General features: G+C 39.9%; 1 protein-coding gene across 1 annotated transcript in view; it reads right to left on the bottom strand.

Annotated features, from left to right (window-relative positions):
- The window catches only part of POLA1 (DNA polymerase alpha 1, catalytic subunit), a 539,463-nt gene that overhangs the window by 407,057 nt on the left and 110,096 nt on the right, over positions 1-22,310 (bottom strand). Inside the window, exons 21-22 of the mRNA XM_077480771.1 lie at positions 12,609-12,738; positions 2,410-2,529 (exon numbers count right to left, since the gene is read on the bottom strand). Coding sequence (XP_077336897.1) covers positions 2,410-2,529; positions 12,609-12,738 — 250 coding nt within the window. The remainder of the gene's footprint in view (positions 1-2,409; positions 2,530-12,608; positions 12,739-22,310) is intronic.

The following is a 22,310-nucleotide window of genomic DNA, read 5'->3' as shown; positions in this document are numbered from 1 at the left end:
CACATGCATCTCCTGCTTTTTCTGTGTGAGTGGTTGCGACTGCAAGAGCGGGTGCAGAACCACAGAGGGAATCAACACCACAAGTGCGAACCAGGCCTTAAAGTGGTTGTAAACACTTACAAACCACTTTGACCCAAACGGTAAGTCTAGATTAAGGCTTACCAGTAGGTCCAAGAAATATCTCCTAAACCTACATGGAGAGACAGTCACTGCTGACAGCAGCGCGCAGGCACACTATATGCCGTTAGTGGCGGCTCCCGTGCATGCGTAATCACTGCTCTGGCACTGTCAGTGGCCGGAGCAGCGATACCCAGAAGAAGCTGGAAGCTCCAGACTACAGGGGACAGCAGTGACATCGCTGGCTCCTGTGTCACGTAAGTGACACATAATGGGCTACAATGCAATGAATAGTAGCTCATTATGCTTTACCTTTGCAGGGAGACAAAGAGGAAGTAAACCCATCAGGGTTTACTTCCGCTTTAAAGTGCAATTGAACTGCCAAATATAAAAATAAATGCTTTAACCTGCCTATCAGTAATAAGTACACTGAGTCAAACATGGATAGTCCAGGGCGACGTCATTGGCCCAGACATTCAAGCAGCAAAACACAGAAGGAAGACCAGGAAAAGATGGAAGCATTCTTGACCAGCACTTCCAGTGGTTGCACAGCAGCGAGGGGAAAAGTTTATCAGCCAAGTTTGGCATGTGCCAAACAGCAAAAAAAGGACACTTTTTTGGTCGCTACTGCCATTAGGATTGTGTGTAAATCTGACAAGTAGACTCCTACCTGTCAGATGAAAGCATTGGCCAGCCACAGAACACATGGCCGTGCTAACAGACGGACGTAGTGCGTGGTGACGTCAGCACGCTGCTCCTCCCGACGAGTTTAATCACAGATTTGATGTCATGGGGCCTGTGTGAAACGCTGACGTCACCGCACGCTACGTCCGTTAGCACAGGTGTGTGTTCTGTAGTCGGCCAGCCACAATTTAATGCAAATTTTAAGTGCATTTGTTTAGACGCTGCAGCGTTTTTTAATTTTAAATAAAAATACCCTATGGGTTTTACCTATGATTGCTCCATTTTTCCTTCTTTTGAGCAAACAATTATCTACCATTCGCCATATCATTTGGTACTAGTGGAGAGCCAATTGAGTAGGGCTGGGAGACCTTTACAGAGCATTAGCCTATTGGATCGTTTTGGCGTTTGGATCGTGTGGTGAGAACCTTCTGAGGAAAAGGCCCCGGTCGGGTTAAGGCCATATGCGTTTGAAGTTTTCACAGCTGGTAAGCACGCACTTCACTTGGTGGTGGGATCCTTTCAGCACAAGTCACTTTATTGTGGAAAAGATTTCAGCTGTCACTTGATTTCTTCACAGACTGCGGACTGATTTATATATATTTTTTCATATTTTATTTTTTATTTTCAATTTTTATGTGGACACATTTATATGGAATTTTTTCCTGTGAACACATTTATGAATTCAGTTTCACTAATTTTGATTCACAGCAATTGAAATTTATTTATCCACTGTTCATTAATATTTGAATTTTTATTGATATTTGAATCCATTTTCATCAAAATTTATAATTTTTGTTCACATGATTTACTATTTATTCATTGTTCACATCACAAATTGATTAATTTTTAGGTTAATTTATTTTCTTCAGTGCAACCTTTTTTGGATTTTTATTGTTATTGGTGTGTATCTAACGTGGTGTTACTGTTAAAGAAGTTGTTTTCTTCTTTGTCCAGCGCAATTTTCTTTGTTTTAATGTGTATACTGAGCCTGGAAGCTGGAAACAACTGAAGTAGACACTACTACTACTACTACAATGATCTCCACTTTCTTTCAGATCCCAAAGGGTATTAATCTTGCGGATTTATGACGGCATGGTTAAGATACCCAAGGATAATACCCTTAGGTGTTTTTTTTTTTTTTTGTTTTTTTTTGTTTTGATATAGAGAAAGCTTTGCATTCAGTTAGAAAATACAAAGCATTCCCTGAATGTAGCTCGTGTTGAGTGGCCAACCTGTATTCACAATGCATCAGGCTGGCTGCTCAGCACACAGGACTTGGAAGCAAATGTAGACACTAGCGTAGTGGCGTCTACTTCAGAGATTTCCAGCTTCCAGGGGCATTAACCAGGTATGGTACATGCACAGATGCATTTGGCCAACTTGGACCAATGTAATATACTATGCCTGAAATATTTCTTTAACTATTTCCTATCCAAATTGCAAAGACAAGTTGGGGGGGGGGGGGGGGGCTCCATCCTGTACAAAATGCAGGAATTAAAAATTGCTTTCACACATACAAAAAACAAAATGTAGCTTATTTTCACTGGCTGGTTGGAAACTTATAAGATTTCAGGAAAAAACATAAAATGTACTGCAAAAGAAGTTTACCGCTGTCTGCTGATTTTTCTTGTAAAACTGCTTGTCAGGCACCAAGAAATCATTTTCATAGAATGCATGAAGCAAAAGGTATTCGTTTCGTTCGGAACGGCCGCCCATCAATGTTCTTGACTATGAGAGAAAATACATATGTTGGAACTTTCTGAACCATTACTTCAGAAAATTTTTGGGAAGGGCTGAAAAAACACACACAAAACAAACCAAAATGGAGAAATCATTTGAAATACAAAAGAAAATAAAAAAATTACACAGTTGGGCAGGCATGTAAAACTACAGTAGCAATATGGCCAATATGTTAGCTATTCAAGCTTTCTAAACATTAGAAAAAGTAATAAAAGATCCAAACACCCCATGATCAGCAATGTCACTGACCAACATAAAAGACAGCTCAATAGACATTTAGGCAAAAGCAATATTTTTTTCTTTTGGAAACCTGTGCCAACCAATTCACAAGGTAAAAGCCAGAGATGAGCAAAGGAGGGAAAAAAGGCATTTACTTGTTTCAGGGAACAAGTTTTGGAATGGAATAGCACACAAAATGACATTTTCCTTTTAAACCAGCTCAACATGATTTTGGAAAGATGAATACGCTGACAAGACACATCATCTCTGTCAACGGAGTCAGTTTGTTACAGTCGCTTGATTCAGTAAGAGCGACATGCTATGAAACTAGATCATTTCTAGTCATTAGAAATTTCAAGCTGAATTTGATGCACTCACTGGAAAGAGGAAACTTATATGGATTAGAAAAAAAAAAAAAAAACTCTACACTAAAGTGAAAGACGAGATACACTAAGTTCTTCTGTAGAGGTACACTGCGTAAAGAGATTGTGGATGACTGATGGGGAAAAACAAAATTAAATTACTATTAATTTTTCAGGCATAAGTATAAACATTGTCATTTTGCTTTTATTTCTGCTTGCACACAGTTCTGTTCAGCAGGGCTTATTGGCTCTCCATTCTACCTGGATTCCCTTTCCTTCTTCCTAAAGGCGAACTTCACCTTTCTCACCATGGTTTTGCATCCATATTGTTGTGAATTCATTAAGAAAAAATAATAATAATACATTCATATTTCTGTCAAAGAGGTGAGATTGTTTAGGCCTTAGGAACAGATGATCTACAATTTTGCTATCATTGAACTATTACCCTCTTGAAGAACACAAAATACATGATCACTACATTAACTATTGAAAACTTTTACAAGCATGCATTGGGACAGAAACTCGCTGAAACAATGGTATCTTCTGTCACCAAACAAAAAGCTGTTTACTTATTTTGTTGGTTAGAGTGAGAAGGCCAAACTTGCATAAGTATTTATCACATGGAAATAACCCTTAACTAGAGAACCCCATTGTACGTAAGTAAAAGACTGTTTGGGTAGTACACAACCATGCAAATAGATAGGACAAGGTTTGGGTTATACTTTGGAGTACCTGTGACCAACAGCCATTAAACCTGAATGACCAGAACAAATATCCCATTGTCTCAGAAAGTGAGAGATCAATAAGCCAAGTAGTCAGTGTTGTCCTAGCTTCTCATGAGATAATGGCTAAGATATGAAATGGAGATCTCCCCCACAGGGCAATAAGACACCTCTATTAGAAAAGTAAACAATGGGACTGTATGCATGAATGTTCACTGTTCAATTGAAGACACGACGAGGAAACATTGAAAATTGTGTATTTTTTTTTACATCATAATATACGTATATTAGAAGCCGGGATATGATATCTTATTATAGAGTTCATCTCAAAACCTGCTGTAAGATTCATATACCAGTAACATAAATATTTTTCTAAGCCATTCAAATTATATATATAGGTCACAACTGAGATTATAATTTTAGTATCTAATGATCTAAAGAACTTGGTCACAAAGAAATTATATATGAAAGTATGATTATAAGTAGAAGTGCTTTAGCAACAAATTAGTATTATAAAAAACATAAATCATGATTAGAATTGTATAAGAATTTAACCTATGTTTAGATAAACAAATATTGATTGGATACCCAAATTATACATGTATCCATATAGATAATAATTGTATGTGATTTGTTTGATATATATCTAACCTGTGTCCTTTCTAAACGGACTAAAGATTAACAGATATACAGTGATATGCATATATATCACCAATTTATGCAAGTGATTATTGGAAATTTATGTTAAAGCGTATTCTACATTATGCCATAATTCTTGAACACTCGAATATATTCGTTAGAACATATAAATAACGAACACATATTACAGAATTAGAAAAATATTCACTTAAAGAAATAAAACACCAAACATAGGTGAGACACCTGGTGGTGGAAGGTGCTATTACCTTAAAATCACGAGACTCCCGGGAAAGCTAACCATTAAGTCTGCCGGCCAATGAGGGGGGAACACATACCCTATGGGCAGAACTTAGTATAATTTTATGATCCTTTTGTTGAAGAGGATATTTAAGAAACTAGAAAGATGGTGAAAAAAAGGAAGCTCGGAGGAGAGCTGGGGGGAGAGTTTAGGGGGAAGCTTAGGGACCCCCCCTGAGAAGGGACACTGGAAGACATGCATGAATACACATTTTACATTCATGAAGATCCCTGCTCCTTGGAATGTTGAAGCCACGGCAGCCATCTTAAAATTCCTGGTAACTAATACTCCACACTAATAGCCATATTGGAAATGGGTAAATATATGTTTATCATCTATTCTATGTTCTCTTAAATATTAATTTTTTGAATGTTCTATTATTGGAAATATTTCTCCCGAATCAATAACCGCCTTTTAGATTTTTTCTCTAAATTTATTTTTCATTATAAATTTCTTTTTGCATAGATGCCAATTTTGTTGACAAACAAATGTCCAATTTATTTCACATTGTTAACCACTTACTTACCTGCAGTATAGTAACGGTTGGATGTGTGAAATACAGACATTCTGTTTAATTGTCAAATATCAAAAGGTTATTGATTCTACCGAGAAATGATAATGGTGATAATTGTGTCCAAGGTACTACTACGCCCAGTTGGAGGGTGTTTCCAGTAATTGTCAAAATGATAAAGTAATGCAATCTGTATTTTAATATTTCATGTAATTATTTGTTTTCTGTCAACCAATAAATGTAACTATTTTGTATGATCACTCGTCTCCGTGAATACGTTTCACATATATAGACTGTGTCATATAGACTGATTCTGTATCTTAAAAATATCTTCGTTAAAAATTACTTAGTAAATATTGTGCGGGAAAATGTCCTTAAAAGCACAACAATATTTAGAGTGTAATGCCCTGTACACATGGTCGGACATTCTGACAACAGATTTTGTTGCATACACACAGTTGCACAAAGTTGTCAGAAAATCCAAACGTTCAGAACGAGGGGTTGTAAAACACATACAACGGGATTATAAAGAGGCCAGTAGCCTCTTTCGGCTCGTAATTTATTCTGAGCATGTGTGGCACTTTGTGCGTCGGAATTGTATACACACGATCGGAATTTAAATTTTCGGATTTTGTTGTCAGAAAATTTTAGATCCAGATCTCAAACTTTGTGTTACGGAAATTCCGGCGGAAAAAGTCAGATGGAGCCCTCATTTTGGGTCGGAAAGTCCGACCGCGTGTACAGGGCATAACACTCATAGCTGCAACGCTTTGCAGGCAAGCACGCAAAAAAATATATATATATATATATATATTAATAAATGCACCTTTTACTGCAAATATGGGTGCATTTATTTTTATTGTGTTTAACCCTTTCGCTTCCAGGTCTGTATGCCTACGAACCTGCATTCCTCCTCTGCTATAAGCTCATTTTATATCAGAACTTTTCAGCAAACTCTGTTGAACAAATAGCTCCGATTAGCAGCTAAGAAGCCGCTGATCAGAACCATTAACCTAAAATGTGATGCCCAATGCAGCCACCCCCCGTATATACTAGAGTACAAGTCGAGTTTTTCAGCCAATTTGTTGGCTGAAAAAACCCACCTCTGCTTATACTAGAGTGAAAAAATGCCTGAAATGGAGGAGAAAAGGGGGCGGGCCATGTGATATTTAGATGGTTGAGACAAACTGTTTGACATTTAAACTGGCAGGCTGTATATAATGGGCACTGGCAGGCTGTATATTATGAGCCCGAACACAGGCTGCTTTATGCAAACAGTCACGTTATCACATTCTGTAATAACCTGCATTAGGCCTCAAACGAGTCTCTCTTTTTATCCTATTAGAAATGGATTCCAATGGTTCTAATCCTGGACCAAAAGAAAAACGCAGGTCATACGAAGCTGGTTTCAAACTTAAGGTTGTGTCAAGAGCAGAAGAAAGCAATAACAGTATTGAAAGTAGGGAATTTTGTGTTGCTGAAAAAAAAGTCAGGGAGGGTCGAAAAATGAAAGCTGACTTGGAAAAGATTCCAAAGGCAAAAAAAGCTTGATGTGGTTTAGCAACTTCATATGGGGCTCTAGAGACTGAATTGCATAAATGGGTTATGGAGCGTTGTCAAAATGGTTACTGCGTAACATGCATAGAAATTCGCTTACGTGCCCTTCAAATGGCTAAAGATGACAAATTAAAAGCACCAGGCAATGAAAATGTTGTTGCGTTAGCAGGATGGTGTACCTGCTTCATGATTAGGTTTGCCCTATGTTTGCGGCAAAGGACAAAGATTTCACAGAAGTTGGCAAAAGACCTTGATGAAAAAGTGATGTCATTCTATTAATTCATCATAAAACAAAGAAGGATCCATAACTATGACCTGGGAGATACTGGAAATATGGATGAAACGCCTATGACCTTTGATCTTCCAAGAAACACAACTGTGGCGAGTTTAGGAGACAAAACTATTTTTCTCAGAACCACAGGAAATTAAAAAAAAAAAAAAAAATGTCACAGTCGTTCTGTCATGTTTGGCTAATGGAATTAAGCTGCGGCCTATCATTTTTAAAAGAAAGACCTTGCCTAAAAAGGTCAAAATTCTCACCACAAATTACAGTGCGTGCAGATATTAAAGGCTGGATGGATAAGGACAGAACAAAAAAATGGCTGTAAGAAATTTGGAACGGACGACCAGGAGCAGCCTTAAAGAAAAAAAAAATATCATTACTAGTTTGGGATATGTTCAGAGCCCACACATCTGATGACATTAAAAAAAATAAAAAAAAAAAAAGAAGAAGAAAAAAAAAATGGGCAAAGTCTTCTCAAGTTACTTTGGTCCTTATTCCAGGTGGGCTTACATCTATATTGCAGCCCCTAGATGTGTGTTTAAGTAAACCTTTTAAAGACCGTGTGCGAAAGACGTGGCATGAATCAATGTCATCTGGTCAAGCACGAGTGGAAAAAAAAAAAAAAAGGTGGAAATCTGATGAAGCCGAACATAGAATTGACAGCAAAGTGGGTTCGTGATGCATGGGAAGAGATTCCAGAGGACATGGTGCAATGCGCCTTCAAGAAATGTGGCATTAGTAATGCTATGGATGAAAGTGAAGACAGCGCTTTGTATGACAATGACAGCAGTGATAGGTACGACTGCAAACTCAACGATGACAATGTCTATGCTGATAACCTCACACCAGCTAATGCGGAAGCGGTTTGGACATACAGATGAGGAGCAATCCAGTTTTGAAGGATTTTAACTCTTGTGTTTTAGCTTGGTTGCTGATTGAGCTAAGGTTTCTGTACTTTTAAAGTTGTTGATACCATATTGTTTTTATTGACCCTCTTCCACTTGCAGAGCTACTTTACTGTTTTTCTTTGAAATAAATATTCAAAAACATTATTGGTATCCATTTTTAATTTTTTAAATTTACCGGTAGCTGCTGCATTTCCCACCCTAGGCTTATACTCGAGTCAATACATTTTTCCATTTTTTTGTGGCAAAATTAGGTGCCTCAGCTTATATTCGGGTCGGCCTATACTTGAGTATATACAGTATTTAAATTTTTTGCATAAGTCAGTTTTAACCGTTGCACCAAAAAGTTGCAATTTAAAATTTGCAAATATTTGTTAACACAGGTTAAGCTTTTATATTTAGTAGGAATTTTGTGACATTTGCTGTGTTTTTATCGCCAATATTGATTTTAGTGCATTTTCTGTGAAAATATTGCTTAAACATTTGGACAATTATTGTCCTCACCTAAACTGGAGTTTATATTTGGGCAATCCTCAGCGGCATGCAACCCACGGCGTGCTGAACGCCATGAGTGCAGGTCTTAAATAACCTAAAAGGGTTATGGCAATCAGCTGTGGAAAGGCACCATCAGCAGCCTCCAGTCCGTCTCATCGGCTTCAGCTACTCCCAACCTCTGATAGTTTTGTATTTTTTAGCAGATACATCTTTTTTGGATATTGGCCGTTGTTACACTGTTCTGCCCACTTAGGTAAACAGACAGTTGAGATCCTGCAGCTCTAGCATCCCCGGACACTATTATTCAGTGCCTTGTTTTGCTAACGTTTGGCTTCTCAGTGGCACACCGTTATATTCCAACCCACCACAACACTGAGATTTTTGATCCATACTACAGTACTTTTACCCCCTGCTGTTGACTATCAGTGACAGTTCCAGGCTTGTGAGTATATTTATCTTTTCTAGCATCATTTACCAACGATGAACATTTAGAGCTATGCACCTGTTTTTCCTTGTCATATTTGTACTAATTTGACTACACTTATATTTTAGACCATGTGTACACAAGATGTTCGTTATGCCTAGGAAAAAGGGCGGATAGTCCAAAACATGTTGGCATTATTCTCAACACTACGTATGTTTCAAGCCTGCTTCAAACCAGCACTGTGAAGTACTTTCGTCTTCATTGTATGTTTGATACTTTGTTATATGCAATATACTTACCAGGTTTTTGTAAAATATATATATATATATATATATATATATATATATATATATATATATATATATATATATATATATATATATATATATATATATATATATTTTTTTTTTTTTTTTTATTATTTTTTTTTTTTTATTTATTAGGTGCTCTATGCACTAGGCCGTTTTCTTCTCTTACTGTCCAGAAATCTCAATGGGGTAGGGTGGGAAAAGCAAGAAGCAAAAGAACACACTCACAGAATATTACTGTCAAGTGCAACACTGCAGGCCAATCTAGAGAAAACAGCTGGTTTGGCAGGAAGCGGAAAACTTTCAGCTCATGTGTACAGCTGTCTGTTCTATAGAAGTCGGTCTTGCAACCAGATTCTATTGAGAAGGCATGCTGGTAAACCAGTATCCAATCAGCTTTGTTTTTTTTCCCCCTTTAGCCCACTGGGTCGAAGGAAAAAAAAAAAAAAAAGTTACAAAACGTCTGGTGTGTACCCAGCCTTGATAAGGTGCAAACAGTTGAGGAAAATGGAAAGCTAGTGCTGGACCCATAGGTTTATTTTAAGGTTATTGTTAAAGTGGTAGTGAAGTCCGCTTTGATTTTTACCTATTGGTAAGTCTATAATAAACGTGCATCGATATTCAAACTGGATGCAGCCGGTGACATCACTGGCTCATGCGCGCTGAAGGTCCGGGATATGCAGGAGTGACGTCATAGCAGCTCCGGCCGCTCAAAGCACAGTAGCCCCACAAACCCAGGAGGGCGGTGGGTGGGGCAATGTCAGGCCTTCCAGCAGTGATAGCGAGCTGCTGGAGAGCGCATCATGCCATTGTCTTACAGGTTTTTTTGTTTTTGTTTTTAACAGCCATGGTTTACTACCGTTTTAAGGTGTTAATGTTGGTGTAAATCAGGGGTCGGAAATCCGTGGCCCACCAATGCTTAATGTCTGACCCGTCAGCACACATGATCAATTCTTGGGTACCCGGCCCGCAGACATTTTCACCACTGTCCTCTTCATTGGACAGTGGCGAGCAGCCGGTATCACAGGACAGGATGCGGGCAGGAATGGAATTAACATTTTACATTAAACAGCAGGAAATTGGTTGCTAGGATCGGTTGCTAGGATCGCCAGCAATCAAATCACCAGCCTGTTAAAGTGGTTGTAAACCCTGTACAACCACTTTTACCTACAGGTAAGCCTATAATAAGGCTTACCTGTAGGTACCGTGAAATTCTCAAACTTGCATAGTTTAGGAAATATTCACTGTAACCGCATGTGCCGTTTCTGGGGGCTCCCACTCGCATGCATGGGGATGTAATCGCGGCTCCAGCCAATCACAGAGCCGCAAACCCAGAAGTAACTCAGACATCATGTCGCCAGTCCCAACAGCATTGTTCTAAGGTATTTCATAATGAGCTAGTATATGATGCATACTAGCTTGCTATGCCTATGTCTTGCAGGTTTTTTTTTTTTTTTTTTTTATCTGGGTTTACAACCACTTTAACGGGAAAAGTTATCAGTTCCCACCCCAATCCTGACCTTGATGCCGATCGCTGCTCTGCTGTACACCTGTGTAAGGTAGGGGAGTTCTACCTACACCTAAAAAAAAAAAAAAAAAAAAAAACACAGTGTTTGTGTGTGCGTTTGTGGGGGGTTGCAGTGGACAAAGGATTGGGGAGGGGGCAGCAGTAAAATCTGAATCCCCACAGCCACATGCTCCTTCAGGGTTAACTGGCTTTGTATTAGTGAAGCATCTTAAAGTGAGGTAAACCCATACTGTTATTACTATGTTGGGATTATTACTTCATTAGCAGATGAATGCGGCCCTCCACACATTCACATACATTGAATCTGTCCCTTAAGTGGAAGAAGGTTGCTGACCCCAGGTTTAAATGATCTGGATCCTGGGTATCAAAATTCAAGTTTTCATACATTTATTCCCTTTAGATTCATTTATTGCCAAGAATGTATTTTTTTTATAGGGATTATGATTTATGATTGTTAGTAGTAATTAGTATTACGCCATAATTTTTTGTTTACATTTTTCAGATTGTATATTGTACGGTTCCATTTATACACATGCCAATTTCAAAAGGTTATTTTCCTTCTTCCTCTTTTTAGGGTCCTTTCACACGGGGCGGATCAGTTCTGATCCGCCCCGTGGATATCCGTTTGCTCAGCGGGGATCACTCCGCCGATCCCCGCTGAGCAGGGAGATGACAGGTCTGTCTCTGCACACTGCGCAGGGACAGACCTGTCACAGCGCCGCTCTCCCCTATGGGAGATCGGATGGCGACGGACCGCAGTGCCCGTCGTCACCCGATCCGATCCGCAGACGGATGGAAAAATAGCTTTTTCCTCCGTCACACTTTTTCGGATCGGAGCGGGTCGGATGTCAGCGGACATGTCACCGCTGACATCCGACGCTCCATAGAGCTCTATGGAGCACCCGTTCAGGTCCGCCTGAAAAACTGACAGGCGGGCCTGAACGGGACGTCAGTGTGAAAGGGGCCTAATTAGATTAACATCTCATCCATAATCTATCATTTTAGTAATAGTGATGATTATTGTTATGTTTTTATTTTTGTTCTTTAGCTTTCAGCATCCATGTTCTTATTTTTGTTCAGCATTCATATTCTTATGTAATTTTGACACTCATTGCTATTGACAATTTGGTTTTAATTATGACCCCGTGAAGGGGACATTGTATGTCAGATTGACATGATAATCCTCTAAATGATTTTTCTATACCTGATGAAGGGGGGCATGTAGACCCCTAAAACGTATTGGTTATTTCTTGATCTGTACCCCTGACCTTTAATGGAATAAAGTTGTATCTGGGCCTCTTAGCAGTGGCGTGGTGCTTACATTTCAACCCTTCCTAAAAGGTGGAAAGACCACTGAAAATGAATACTCTGCATATTCAGTTGCACCATAAAGGAGAATCCAAGACAAACTTTCTCCAGACTAGCAGGTCCTAAAAGAATGCAAGTTAGAGATACCATTTTGGGGATAAAATGTACTTGCTATAAATTTTACCCAAGAACAAGGCAACTCTTGCTTGGTTTTAATTCTGATGAGCAAAATCAGATTAATAGCAGAAAGGTGGAAAGATAACATCTGTCTAGTGTAAGCTGCCAAATAGATTGTGAAAAGGAGGAAGTGTTTTCTCTTTTCCAAGTGGCCTGCCTCCCAGAGGTAGGACTATAGCTCTGGATCTTCATATATACTGATTAAGAATTGTTAACAGCAAGATTGAGGGATCTGACATTAACTACATATAGGTTATGAGGGAAAAGTAACCATGTTTATTTCAAGTTGCAAGCCCTCTAAGGCAATAGCGAACAGCTTATAAATACTTACCAGGACATTTCCTGCAATATTGGTGATCTGCAACGCCAGGGGCAGAACATTCAGCTCACACATGATCTGCAGAATGAATTTGGCATCCATCCAGGTGTTTTCCAACATGTGGAGAAGCTGTGAAGACTCACTGCAGGGACAACATCACATTCAAACATTGAATATTTTCAGACACATTAAGTGCAAAAAAAAATTACATTTGTATACACTTTATGTAACTAGAAAGATGAAAAACGCCCAACTAGGATTATTATGGTAGAGAAATGGTTATATTATTTTTTAATCTGACCAGCTAGAGAAGCATAACACAAACTGCATATGATTAGACAGATGTCACTTAGTAGCCATCCTAGTGTTGCCTTGTGAGTTTATGTGAAATCTTCATTAATATCTGTACAATATTGCAATTAGAAATAGATCTCATTTGGCTTGCATCTATGAAAGCCAGGTATAATGCCTTCCCCCAGGTGCTTGTTAAGAGCAGAAAATACGGGGCCGAGACTTGTATATATCAACAATGGAGAACCACTCCCATTGTTCTACACCTACTCACTTCAAAGGACCCCATGCTGGGGTAGACAATGAAGAGAGCCCAACCATAATAAGTTCCTGGGGAAATCCAATTAAATCTTCTGTTTAAGAATAGTCACAAGGATTTTCATGAAAGGGGGCCGACTTTTGTAGTAAGCCCTCCAATCATGATCAAGTTAAGGCAGCCTATGGGGCATCAGCATGAAGGCATATACTCAGAGCAAAGGGGAGGTAACAGGTCTCTTTTTGGGAAACCAGTCCTCAAGAGTGGAACGTTTGTAAGGATGGGTAATTATGGTTAAGGTGTTGCTTGTACCTAAATATGCTTGTAGATCACTGTCTTAGAGAATATGCTTTGTATTCCTGCATGTAAATATTATATTTCAACCTAGTATTTTCTTCCTTGATGTAAGACCATAGATAGAGATTTGTGTGTTAGCTAGACTTTCAACTACTTTTAATAAATGTTATTATATTTAAAGCTTTTCCTCCTCGTCTTTAGAATTCTCATTTAACCCATATCATATCTTGTGATTAATAAATCAGAAGTATAGATTTTAAAGGGTAACACTAGCCAACCATTCTTGTTACCAAAGCATATAAAGTCATAGGTTCCCAGAACATTAATATAAACTTAAAAATGGGTACTTTTATTAAAGTGCAGTTTAGAAAACTATTGTAGTCCTTATAAAACGAGAGATAATCAAGCACAAACATAAATGGTACCTCTCTCCCAGCGCTCAGTAACAATGTTGTTTTCCACCAGAAACATAAGCAGCCACTATACATATAAACAAATCTCAAAATATGTTACAGTGAAGCTATAAAATAAATAGCACTGGAAAATCTAAAACTATAGAAATTGTATCTCAATTCATGTCATAAATCCATCAAATAAAAGTTCATATGGGGTCTGAATCCAGCTGAAACCCATCACCACACTGTGTGAGAAATCCCCTAAGGTAATGAACTTACTAGAAAGATCAAGGATATTTGCTTGTATTAATCAATTCCTTTTAGCAGGCACTGTATCCCTCCATCTAGGTATTGCTCGTGACAAGCAAGAGATATGTACACAGTATAATCCAATAAAATTTGAGGATTAAATTCCGACCTTACAAAACTTTTAAATTCAAACAAGCATTTAATATTGCAATGGTTCCCATCTCACTCACAACTCTGCTGATCTTTCATGGAGCGGCGTTCCCGGGTTGAGAAGACAGCTGATCGGATGGTGTAGGTAGCTGCATGGTCACGTACTGACACGTGTTGTCATCACGTGAAAGACCAGCTTTTGTTGGACCGGCTGCCATACACATGGGGGGAATGTCGCTCGACATTCGGCACATGTGTACTAGGTTTTAAACAGAGGAGGCCTTTAGTGCTGCTTTAAATGTGTCTTCAAGAGACATCAAACACGGCTTTCAGCAAAAAAAAAAAAAAAAAAAACACACAACACACAGCCCCCCCCCAAACTACCTGATTAGGGATTGCAGTATTTTGAGACTGCTCACAAATCCCGGCACCAAGAAGCACTTCAATTAGAGTCAGACAAGCTATGATCCCTATATACATAAATAAATATTCCCTAACATGGAGTTGGGAGATAAACTGGCACCTTTCCACAAAAATAAATTCTTTGATGCTCTTTTCTCCTGTAGTGCCAACAACCCCAAGTCCAGAAGGGTTTTACAATCGGGTTTAATAAAAAGCATTCAAGGACACCTTAGCCTTCCTTTTTCTTCAGGACTAGTAAACCAACTCAGATTTGTGCCAATTCTCAAATCAGGCACTTGAAGCACGCATCAGTAATACTCAAACAAGGAAATGGCTTAAATTGTAGTAGCTTCCACTGCACATCTATGACCAATGTAGGCATTTACATTTATACTAAAATATTAGCCAATAGACTACAAACCTTGCTCCCTAGTTTATTATATGCATGCCAAACAAGTTTTGACTCAGGAAAACCAGCAAGAGTGTTTCCCCTTGTGTCTTCTTGAAGTAAACACAAAAAGCCTTTGACAAACTCATTGGCTCTTGTTACCATAAGCTTCAGAAATGAGCCAATTAATCCACCAAGAAAAAGTGGATTTAGAAATAGCCTGACCCTTATGAGGTCCTTTAACCACCTTCAGACCGGACCATTTTGCTGGTAAATGACCAGAGGTCTTTTTACAATTTGGCACTGCGCTGCTTTAACTGGTAATTGCGCGGTCATGCAATGTTGTACCCAAACAAAATTTGCGTCCTTTTCTTCCCACAAATAGAGCTTTCTTTTGATGGTATTTGATTGCCTCTGCGATTTTTATTTTTTGCGATATAAACGTAAAAAGACCGCAAATTTTGAAAAAAAATGATATTTTCTACTTTTTGTTATTAGAAAAATCCAATAAATTCAATTTTAGTCATACATTTAGGCCAAACTGTATTCAGCCACATGTCTTTGGTAAAAAAAAAGTCAATAATTGTATATTTATTGGGTTGCGCAAAAGTTGTCACATCTACAAACTAAGGTACGTTTTCTGGAATTTACGCAGCTTTTAGTTTACGACTGCCTATCTCATTTCTTGAGGTGCTAAAATGGCAGGGCAGTACAAAACCCCCCCAAATCACCCCATTTTGGAAAGTAGACACCCTAAGGAAATTGATAAGTGGCATGTTGAGCCCATTAAATATTTTATTTTTTTGCCTCAAGCGATTGAATAATGACAAAAAATAAAAAAAATTTTTACACAAAGTTATCACTAAATGATATATTGCTCACACATGCTATGGGCATATGTGAAATGACACCCCAAAATAAATTCTCCTGCTTCTCCTGAGTACGGGGATACCACATATGTGGTACTTTTTGGGAGCCTAGCCACGTACGGGGCCCCGAAAACCAAGAACCGCCTTCAGGTTTTCTAAGGGCGTAAATATTTGACTTCACTCCTCACTACCTATTACAGTTTTGAAGGCCATAAAATGCCAAGATGGCACAAAACCCCCACAAATGACCCCATTTTAGAAAGTAGACACCCCAAGCTATTTGCTGAGAGGCATGTTGAGTCCATGGAATATTTTATATTTTGCCACAAGTTGCGGGAAAATTACAAACTTTTTTTTTTTTTTTTTCACAAAGTTGTCACTAAATGATATATTGCTCACGCATGCCATGGGCATATGTGAAATGACACCCCAAAATAAATTCTGCTGCTTCTCCTGAGCACGGGGATACCACATATGTGGGACTTTTTGGGAGCCTAGCCGCGTACGGGGCCCCGAAAACCAAGCACCGCCTTCAGGCTTTCTAAGGGCGTTACAGTTTTGAAGGCCATAAAATGCCAAGATGGCACAAACCCCCCCCCCCCAAATGACCCCATTTTGGAAAGTAGACACCCCTAAATTTAGGGGTACACTAGTGAGACTAGGTAATAAATGGCGGGTGCCCTGAAACTATAAAAAAAATAACTAACCAACCAGCGTCACCTGTAACAGTTATATGGTGATCACTGGTGAAAGGGTTAACTAGGGGGCAATCAGGGGGCTTTATGCGGTAGTATATGGGGGTCCCTGGCGCTATAAAAAGCTGCGGCGAACCTAAATACCTACCTGCCTAACTAGCGTCACCTGTGACACTAATACAGTGATCAGAAAAACGATCGCTTATTAGGCTGGGTTCACAATGGAGCGATGTGGGAACGCCACGAATGCGCGGCGGGTTCCCGCATCACATGCCTCCCGGCGGCAGTTCACACTGCCCTATGCGAACTGCTGGGAGTGTCAGTGAAATGTTAATGACACCCCCAGATCAGTTCGCATATCGCAGTGCGATCTGCAAACTCGGATCGCATGGTGTGAACACCCATGCGATCCGATTCTGCTGCGGGCCAAAAAAGGGTCCCGTGCGAATTTGCGGCGGGTGCGACACGAATTCAGCCATACTATCTGTATGGCTGAACTCGAATCGCACAGAGATCGGATGTGATTTGCACTGCAGTGCGGTGCGAATCACATTCGTTCTCATAAACCGCTGCAATGTGAACCCAGCCTTAGTGACACTGGCGAGGGGGGGTGATCACGGGGTTAAACCTTTATTGGGGGGGTTAGGGGGGCACATTAGAACTAAAGGGGGCTAACCCTAACTGCCCTAACAGTTATTACAGTCACAAATGACACCAATGCAAAAAAAAAATAAAAAAAATAAAAAAAAAGCAATTGGTGTCACTGTGACTGGGGGGGCAGGGGTAATTGGGGGGTGATCGGGGGGTAAAGGGGGGGTGTGAGTGTGCCTGGCATGTTCTACTGTGTAGTGTAGTGCTTGTGCAATTCACCGATGCTCTCTCCTCGGTGCCGGAACGAAAAATACCGACACGGAGGAGAGAATACATCACTTCCTCTCCTGTGTTTACATTACAGGAGAGGAAGTGATGTCACGGGACATTTTCATTCGTCGGGAGCGATCGCGAGGGGGTGGCCATGAATGAATGGCCGTCCCCTCGTCCGGGATCGCTCCCGAACGAATACCGACCGCCGCAGGCACCGGGCGGGGGCCCGATCGGGCCCCCGACCCGCGGGCAGGCAAGGACGTACATGTAAGCCCTTATGCCTGCCCGTGCCATTCTGTCGACGTACATCGTCGTGCGGCGGTCGGCAAGTGGTTAAGCAAACAGGGAATCAGACTGTTGACACAAAGCTGTACACTTCAAATTCAAACTGCCCCAACAAGTGTGTATTGCCTACTGTTGTGTATGTTTAAGAGTAGGACCAACAAAAAAAAGGCAACATATACTGTATACCGATTCAAATGAAAACAAAGAAACCAAGGGAATCAAGAACTCGTGCCACCTTCAACTGGTGGAGAACCAGAATCTGTTCCTTGAAGAAATATGTAGCCAACTCCATGACCCTGCAAGCCGAAATAACGTCCACTAGACAGCCTTGTGTGTAAGAAGCAGTCAGAGAATTTTTTCAAGAAGCAGGCCAGGACTATAAAACTGCCAGGACCGGGGCAAGATCCCACAAAGAGAAGGAGGGGGGTTGCACAGGAGGAATAATCTGTGTGCTCATACTGAATAAAAGCAGAAAGAAAAGGGTCACCACACAACGCATAAAATCACTGACATCCACAAGCATGGCAATGACAGACCCTGCCTTAGGGCTGCCATATAAGTTGTACCAAAAAAGGACAGAGAAAGCTACGGGGAGAATATATACAACAAGTGCAGAATCAAAACACCTAGCGCATCTCAAAGCACAATGTTTCCCAAAGGAGAAATGCATGCACCAATAGCTTTATAACAGACTACTTCATTCTTAATGTGCATACCTTGGAGACTCTCATATGATTGGATTTTATACAAATAGATCTTCCCTTCAAATAAAACTAGTACATTACCAGACCAAATATACATCATTTAATTTCCTGTAATAGGTCATAATACCAGACCACAATATCTGGCTTGTCTCCCATGAGGGTCTCCATATGGCCTTCTCCTCCTCATATATTTGCAAACTATACATCACCATTGATCACATTTACATTTAGATGACCTTTGCCATGTGTTTATAAAAAAATAAATACAAAAAACAGACTACAGGCCCCAATTTATATAAAACAAAGGTAAAAAAGCAACAGTGCACTCTACATTTAAATATCTACATGACAAAAGACAACATGTGGTTACTATGGTTCCCCTGTCACTGTATTCTAACTGCTAAAACCACCTTCAAAAAAATGTTTACCTTGAATTTGCAGAGGTCAAACAAATACAAGTATAACAATTTTTAAATTCCTGTGCAAAGTAAGAGTAATTTCAGGCTGAATTTAGTTCAATGTCTGGACCAATCTGTTCTAATGGAATATGTAGCTCTTACATTTAAAGAAGCTCTCAGTCTGTCATGTTCACTGTGAGCCAAATGATGTATCATTTAAATTTCTCCCCTGTGCATTATTTCCAATGTAAAAGCAGCCTCTTCCAATATAAAGGTTGTTGTTTACAAGACTGGTCAGGTCAGTGAGCTGAATATAGACTTGTCAGCATATATTTTATATACTACAGACAATTTTGATTTTCAATGTTTTAAATATGACCTATCCAAGGTTAGAAGCAGAGGTGCATTGCATCGTTAAATGGAATATTTGTGGTGTCAGATAATAAAAGATATTTAAAAAAAAAAAAAAAAGGAACACTTCATATTTTTGCCTAGAAAAACATGAAAACATTCCCCCCAAGAAATACTTAATAAAAAAAATGCAAAAATGCCTGATATTACAGAAAACGTGACATGAGTAAAAACTTTATGCCAGCCTGTCCAACAGTACACATCGCCAGCAGAGCCATTTCAGGCATGTGTCTATGCCCTGGTCTGCAAAAATCACCATTTTAATATTTGCAAAGAATCAAATACACAGGGAGAAATTGTAGGAAATTTGGCATACATATGGCATTACATATTAGACCACAGTACAGACACACGAGTTGAACCTTAGACCAGATACATGCCGCTACCTTCCTGTGATTGGACATCTCCCCTCAGTAACCCCACCCACAGCATGAGGCTTCAGTTCTTTAGCAAGCAGTAAGGAAATCACAAAAGAGTGAAAGGACCTGTGCCCTGTACTCCAAGATAAGTACAATAAAATTCATGCCATCTTAAAGCAATATTAAACTCAAAACCAAAAATGTAATATTGCAGCTTACAAATCATTAATATGTGGTGGCTGTTTTCACCTGGTGAGCTGGCCAGTAACACCACCTGTAAAAGAGTACCCCCAATCGCGATGGAGTCTTTGGACAGCATCAGGAGAGAAGGTTAATGTATCTAAATCTGCTAGTGCATCTAACAAAATTGAACCCAAACTCCAGCTCACACTGCAGTTACACAGGCAGCTATAGCAACATTTTTTTTTATTTTGGGATAAAAGGTTTTACATGAGTAAATAAAAGCTGATTGTTCTAAGCACCCCCTGCCAGTAGTAACTTTGTTTTAAGCACACTAAATTTACAAGAGAGCTTGTTCTGTTGAAAAATGCTAAAAAAAAAACCGTATAGAACACCTAAAAAAGAAAAAGCAGCCACTGCATCTAAAGAATTGTTAAAACAGTGTTCCAGGCTTTTTTCCTTTTTTATTTTTTTTAAGTCAGCAACTACAAACGCTGTAGCTGCTGACTTAACCACTTCCCGACCAGCGCACGACGATGTACGTCGACAGAATGGCACGGGCAGGCATATTGGCGTACATGTACGTCCAATATTCGTTGCCGCCGTGCCATCGGGAGCGCGCCGGCGGCGGCGCGCTCCCGCGCTGGTCGGGACCCCCGTGAGTCCGGTCGCGGGACCCGCGGACTCGACCACCGCGGGCATCCCCGCGATCGTCTCACGGAGCGGCCGAATGGAGGAAATGCTGTATAAACATTTTTCCATTCTGCCTAGCAACTAGTAACGCTGATCTCTGCTCCATGTGATTGGAGCAGAGATCAGTGTACACTAAATGAAAGCCCAACCCCCCCACAGTTAGTAACACACCCCTAGGAACACTTAACCCCTACACTGCCACCCACTGGTTAACCCTTTCACTGCCAGTGTCATTTACACAGGAATCACTGCATTTATATAGCAGTGATTACTGTATAAATGACAATGGTCCCAAAAATGTGTCAAAAATGTCCGATGGGTCCCCCACAATGTCGCAGTCACAATAAAAATCGCAGATCGCCGCCATTACTAGTAAAAAAATAAAAAATTATTAATAAAAATGCTATAAAACTATCCCTATTTTGTAAACGCTATAACTTTTGCGCAAACCAATCAATAATCGCTTATTGCGATTTTTTTTTACCAAAAATATGTAGAAGAATACGTATCGGCCTAAACTGAGGGAAAAAAATGTTTTTTTATATATTTTTGGGGGATATTTATTATTACAAAAAGTAAAAAATAATGCGTTTTTTTCAAAATTATCGCTCTATTTTTGTTTATAGCGCAAAAAATAAAAACCGCAGGGGTGATCAAATACCACCAAAAGAAAGCTCTATTTGTGGGAAAAAAAAGGACGTTAATTTTGTTTGGGAGCCACGTCGCACGACCGCGCAATTGTCAGTTAAAGCGACGCAGTGCCGAATCGCAAAAAGTGGTCTGGTCTTTGACCAGCAAATTGGTCCGGTCTGAAAGTGGTTAATAAAGGAACTTACCTGTCCGCAATGCCCCCCACCCCCCTCCAGGCCGATCCGTCCATCGGATCAGGTGCCGGAGCAGCCATCCTAAGGGAAACAGGCACTGGAGCCTTGCGGCTTCACTGCCCATTTCCTACTGCACATGAGTCACGCAGCGCTTTGTGAATGGCCTTGTTGCTTTCTGGGAGACACACGTCCCAGAAGACAACGGGGCAGCTCACCGAAGAGCAGGAAGTGAGAACAGCGCCGCAGAATAGGAAGAGGCAGTTTAGGAAGACTGCCCAGCAACAGGGTTTTCTGGTAAAAACATGATTTTTTTTTTTTATATATTTTTTGTAGAATTTTAATGTCATTTTTTTATTTTAGGGTGAACCTCCACTTTAAGTTGTCATATAATAAAAGGTTTGCTTTTGTGTTTAATGCGGCTATATCTGTACAGTAAATAACACCTCAAGTAATAAATGGTTGGGCAAAAACACCAAAAATTGGAACAACAGGCGCACAGGAAGAACAAGAACGGTATCTGGACAGATAGCAGAAACACCTTGTAATGAATCAGGGATCAGCAGAGGCTCAAAAAGCAAAAAAAAAAAAAAGTTTTGAAAATGAGAACTGAAATAAGTAATGGCCCTACAACCTTTTCAATAGACTGATGCTAGATGCTGTAAGGAACCCAAGAATGTGCATGTAACAGGTATGCACCACCCCTTCTCCTCCACTAGGACAATCCCCATCTTAAAGCACTTGTCTGTGCTGCAAGGCCCACATGGGGTCTAAATTTTACCCTTCATGCATCTCGGCAGGCACTCCACTACGGTGTTCAGGGCTCTAAGCAATACAAGTAGGATTGGTGTGGGAGGAGTCATAGGCTCTTAGGGGGTGGCTACCAGTATACAACATGCCTAGTGTCCATTTCACCTGTAGGCATCAGAATTATCAATGTTGCTTCTTTTTCGGGTTATGGATCTCCATGAACAAGAGGGAATGCCTTTTCTTCCTTTAGTAGAACA

Source organism: Lithobates pipiens, unplaced genomic scaffold (assembly GCF_037356315.1).
Source record: "Lithobates pipiens isolate NorthernLeopardFrog02 unplaced genomic scaffold, aLitPip1_a1.2 Scaffold_16, whole genome shotgun sequence".
Lineage (NCBI taxonomy): Eukaryota > Metazoa > Chordata > Amphibia > Anura > Ranidae > Lithobates > Lithobates pipiens.
This window is presented reverse-complemented; position numbering and strand designations above follow the sequence as displayed.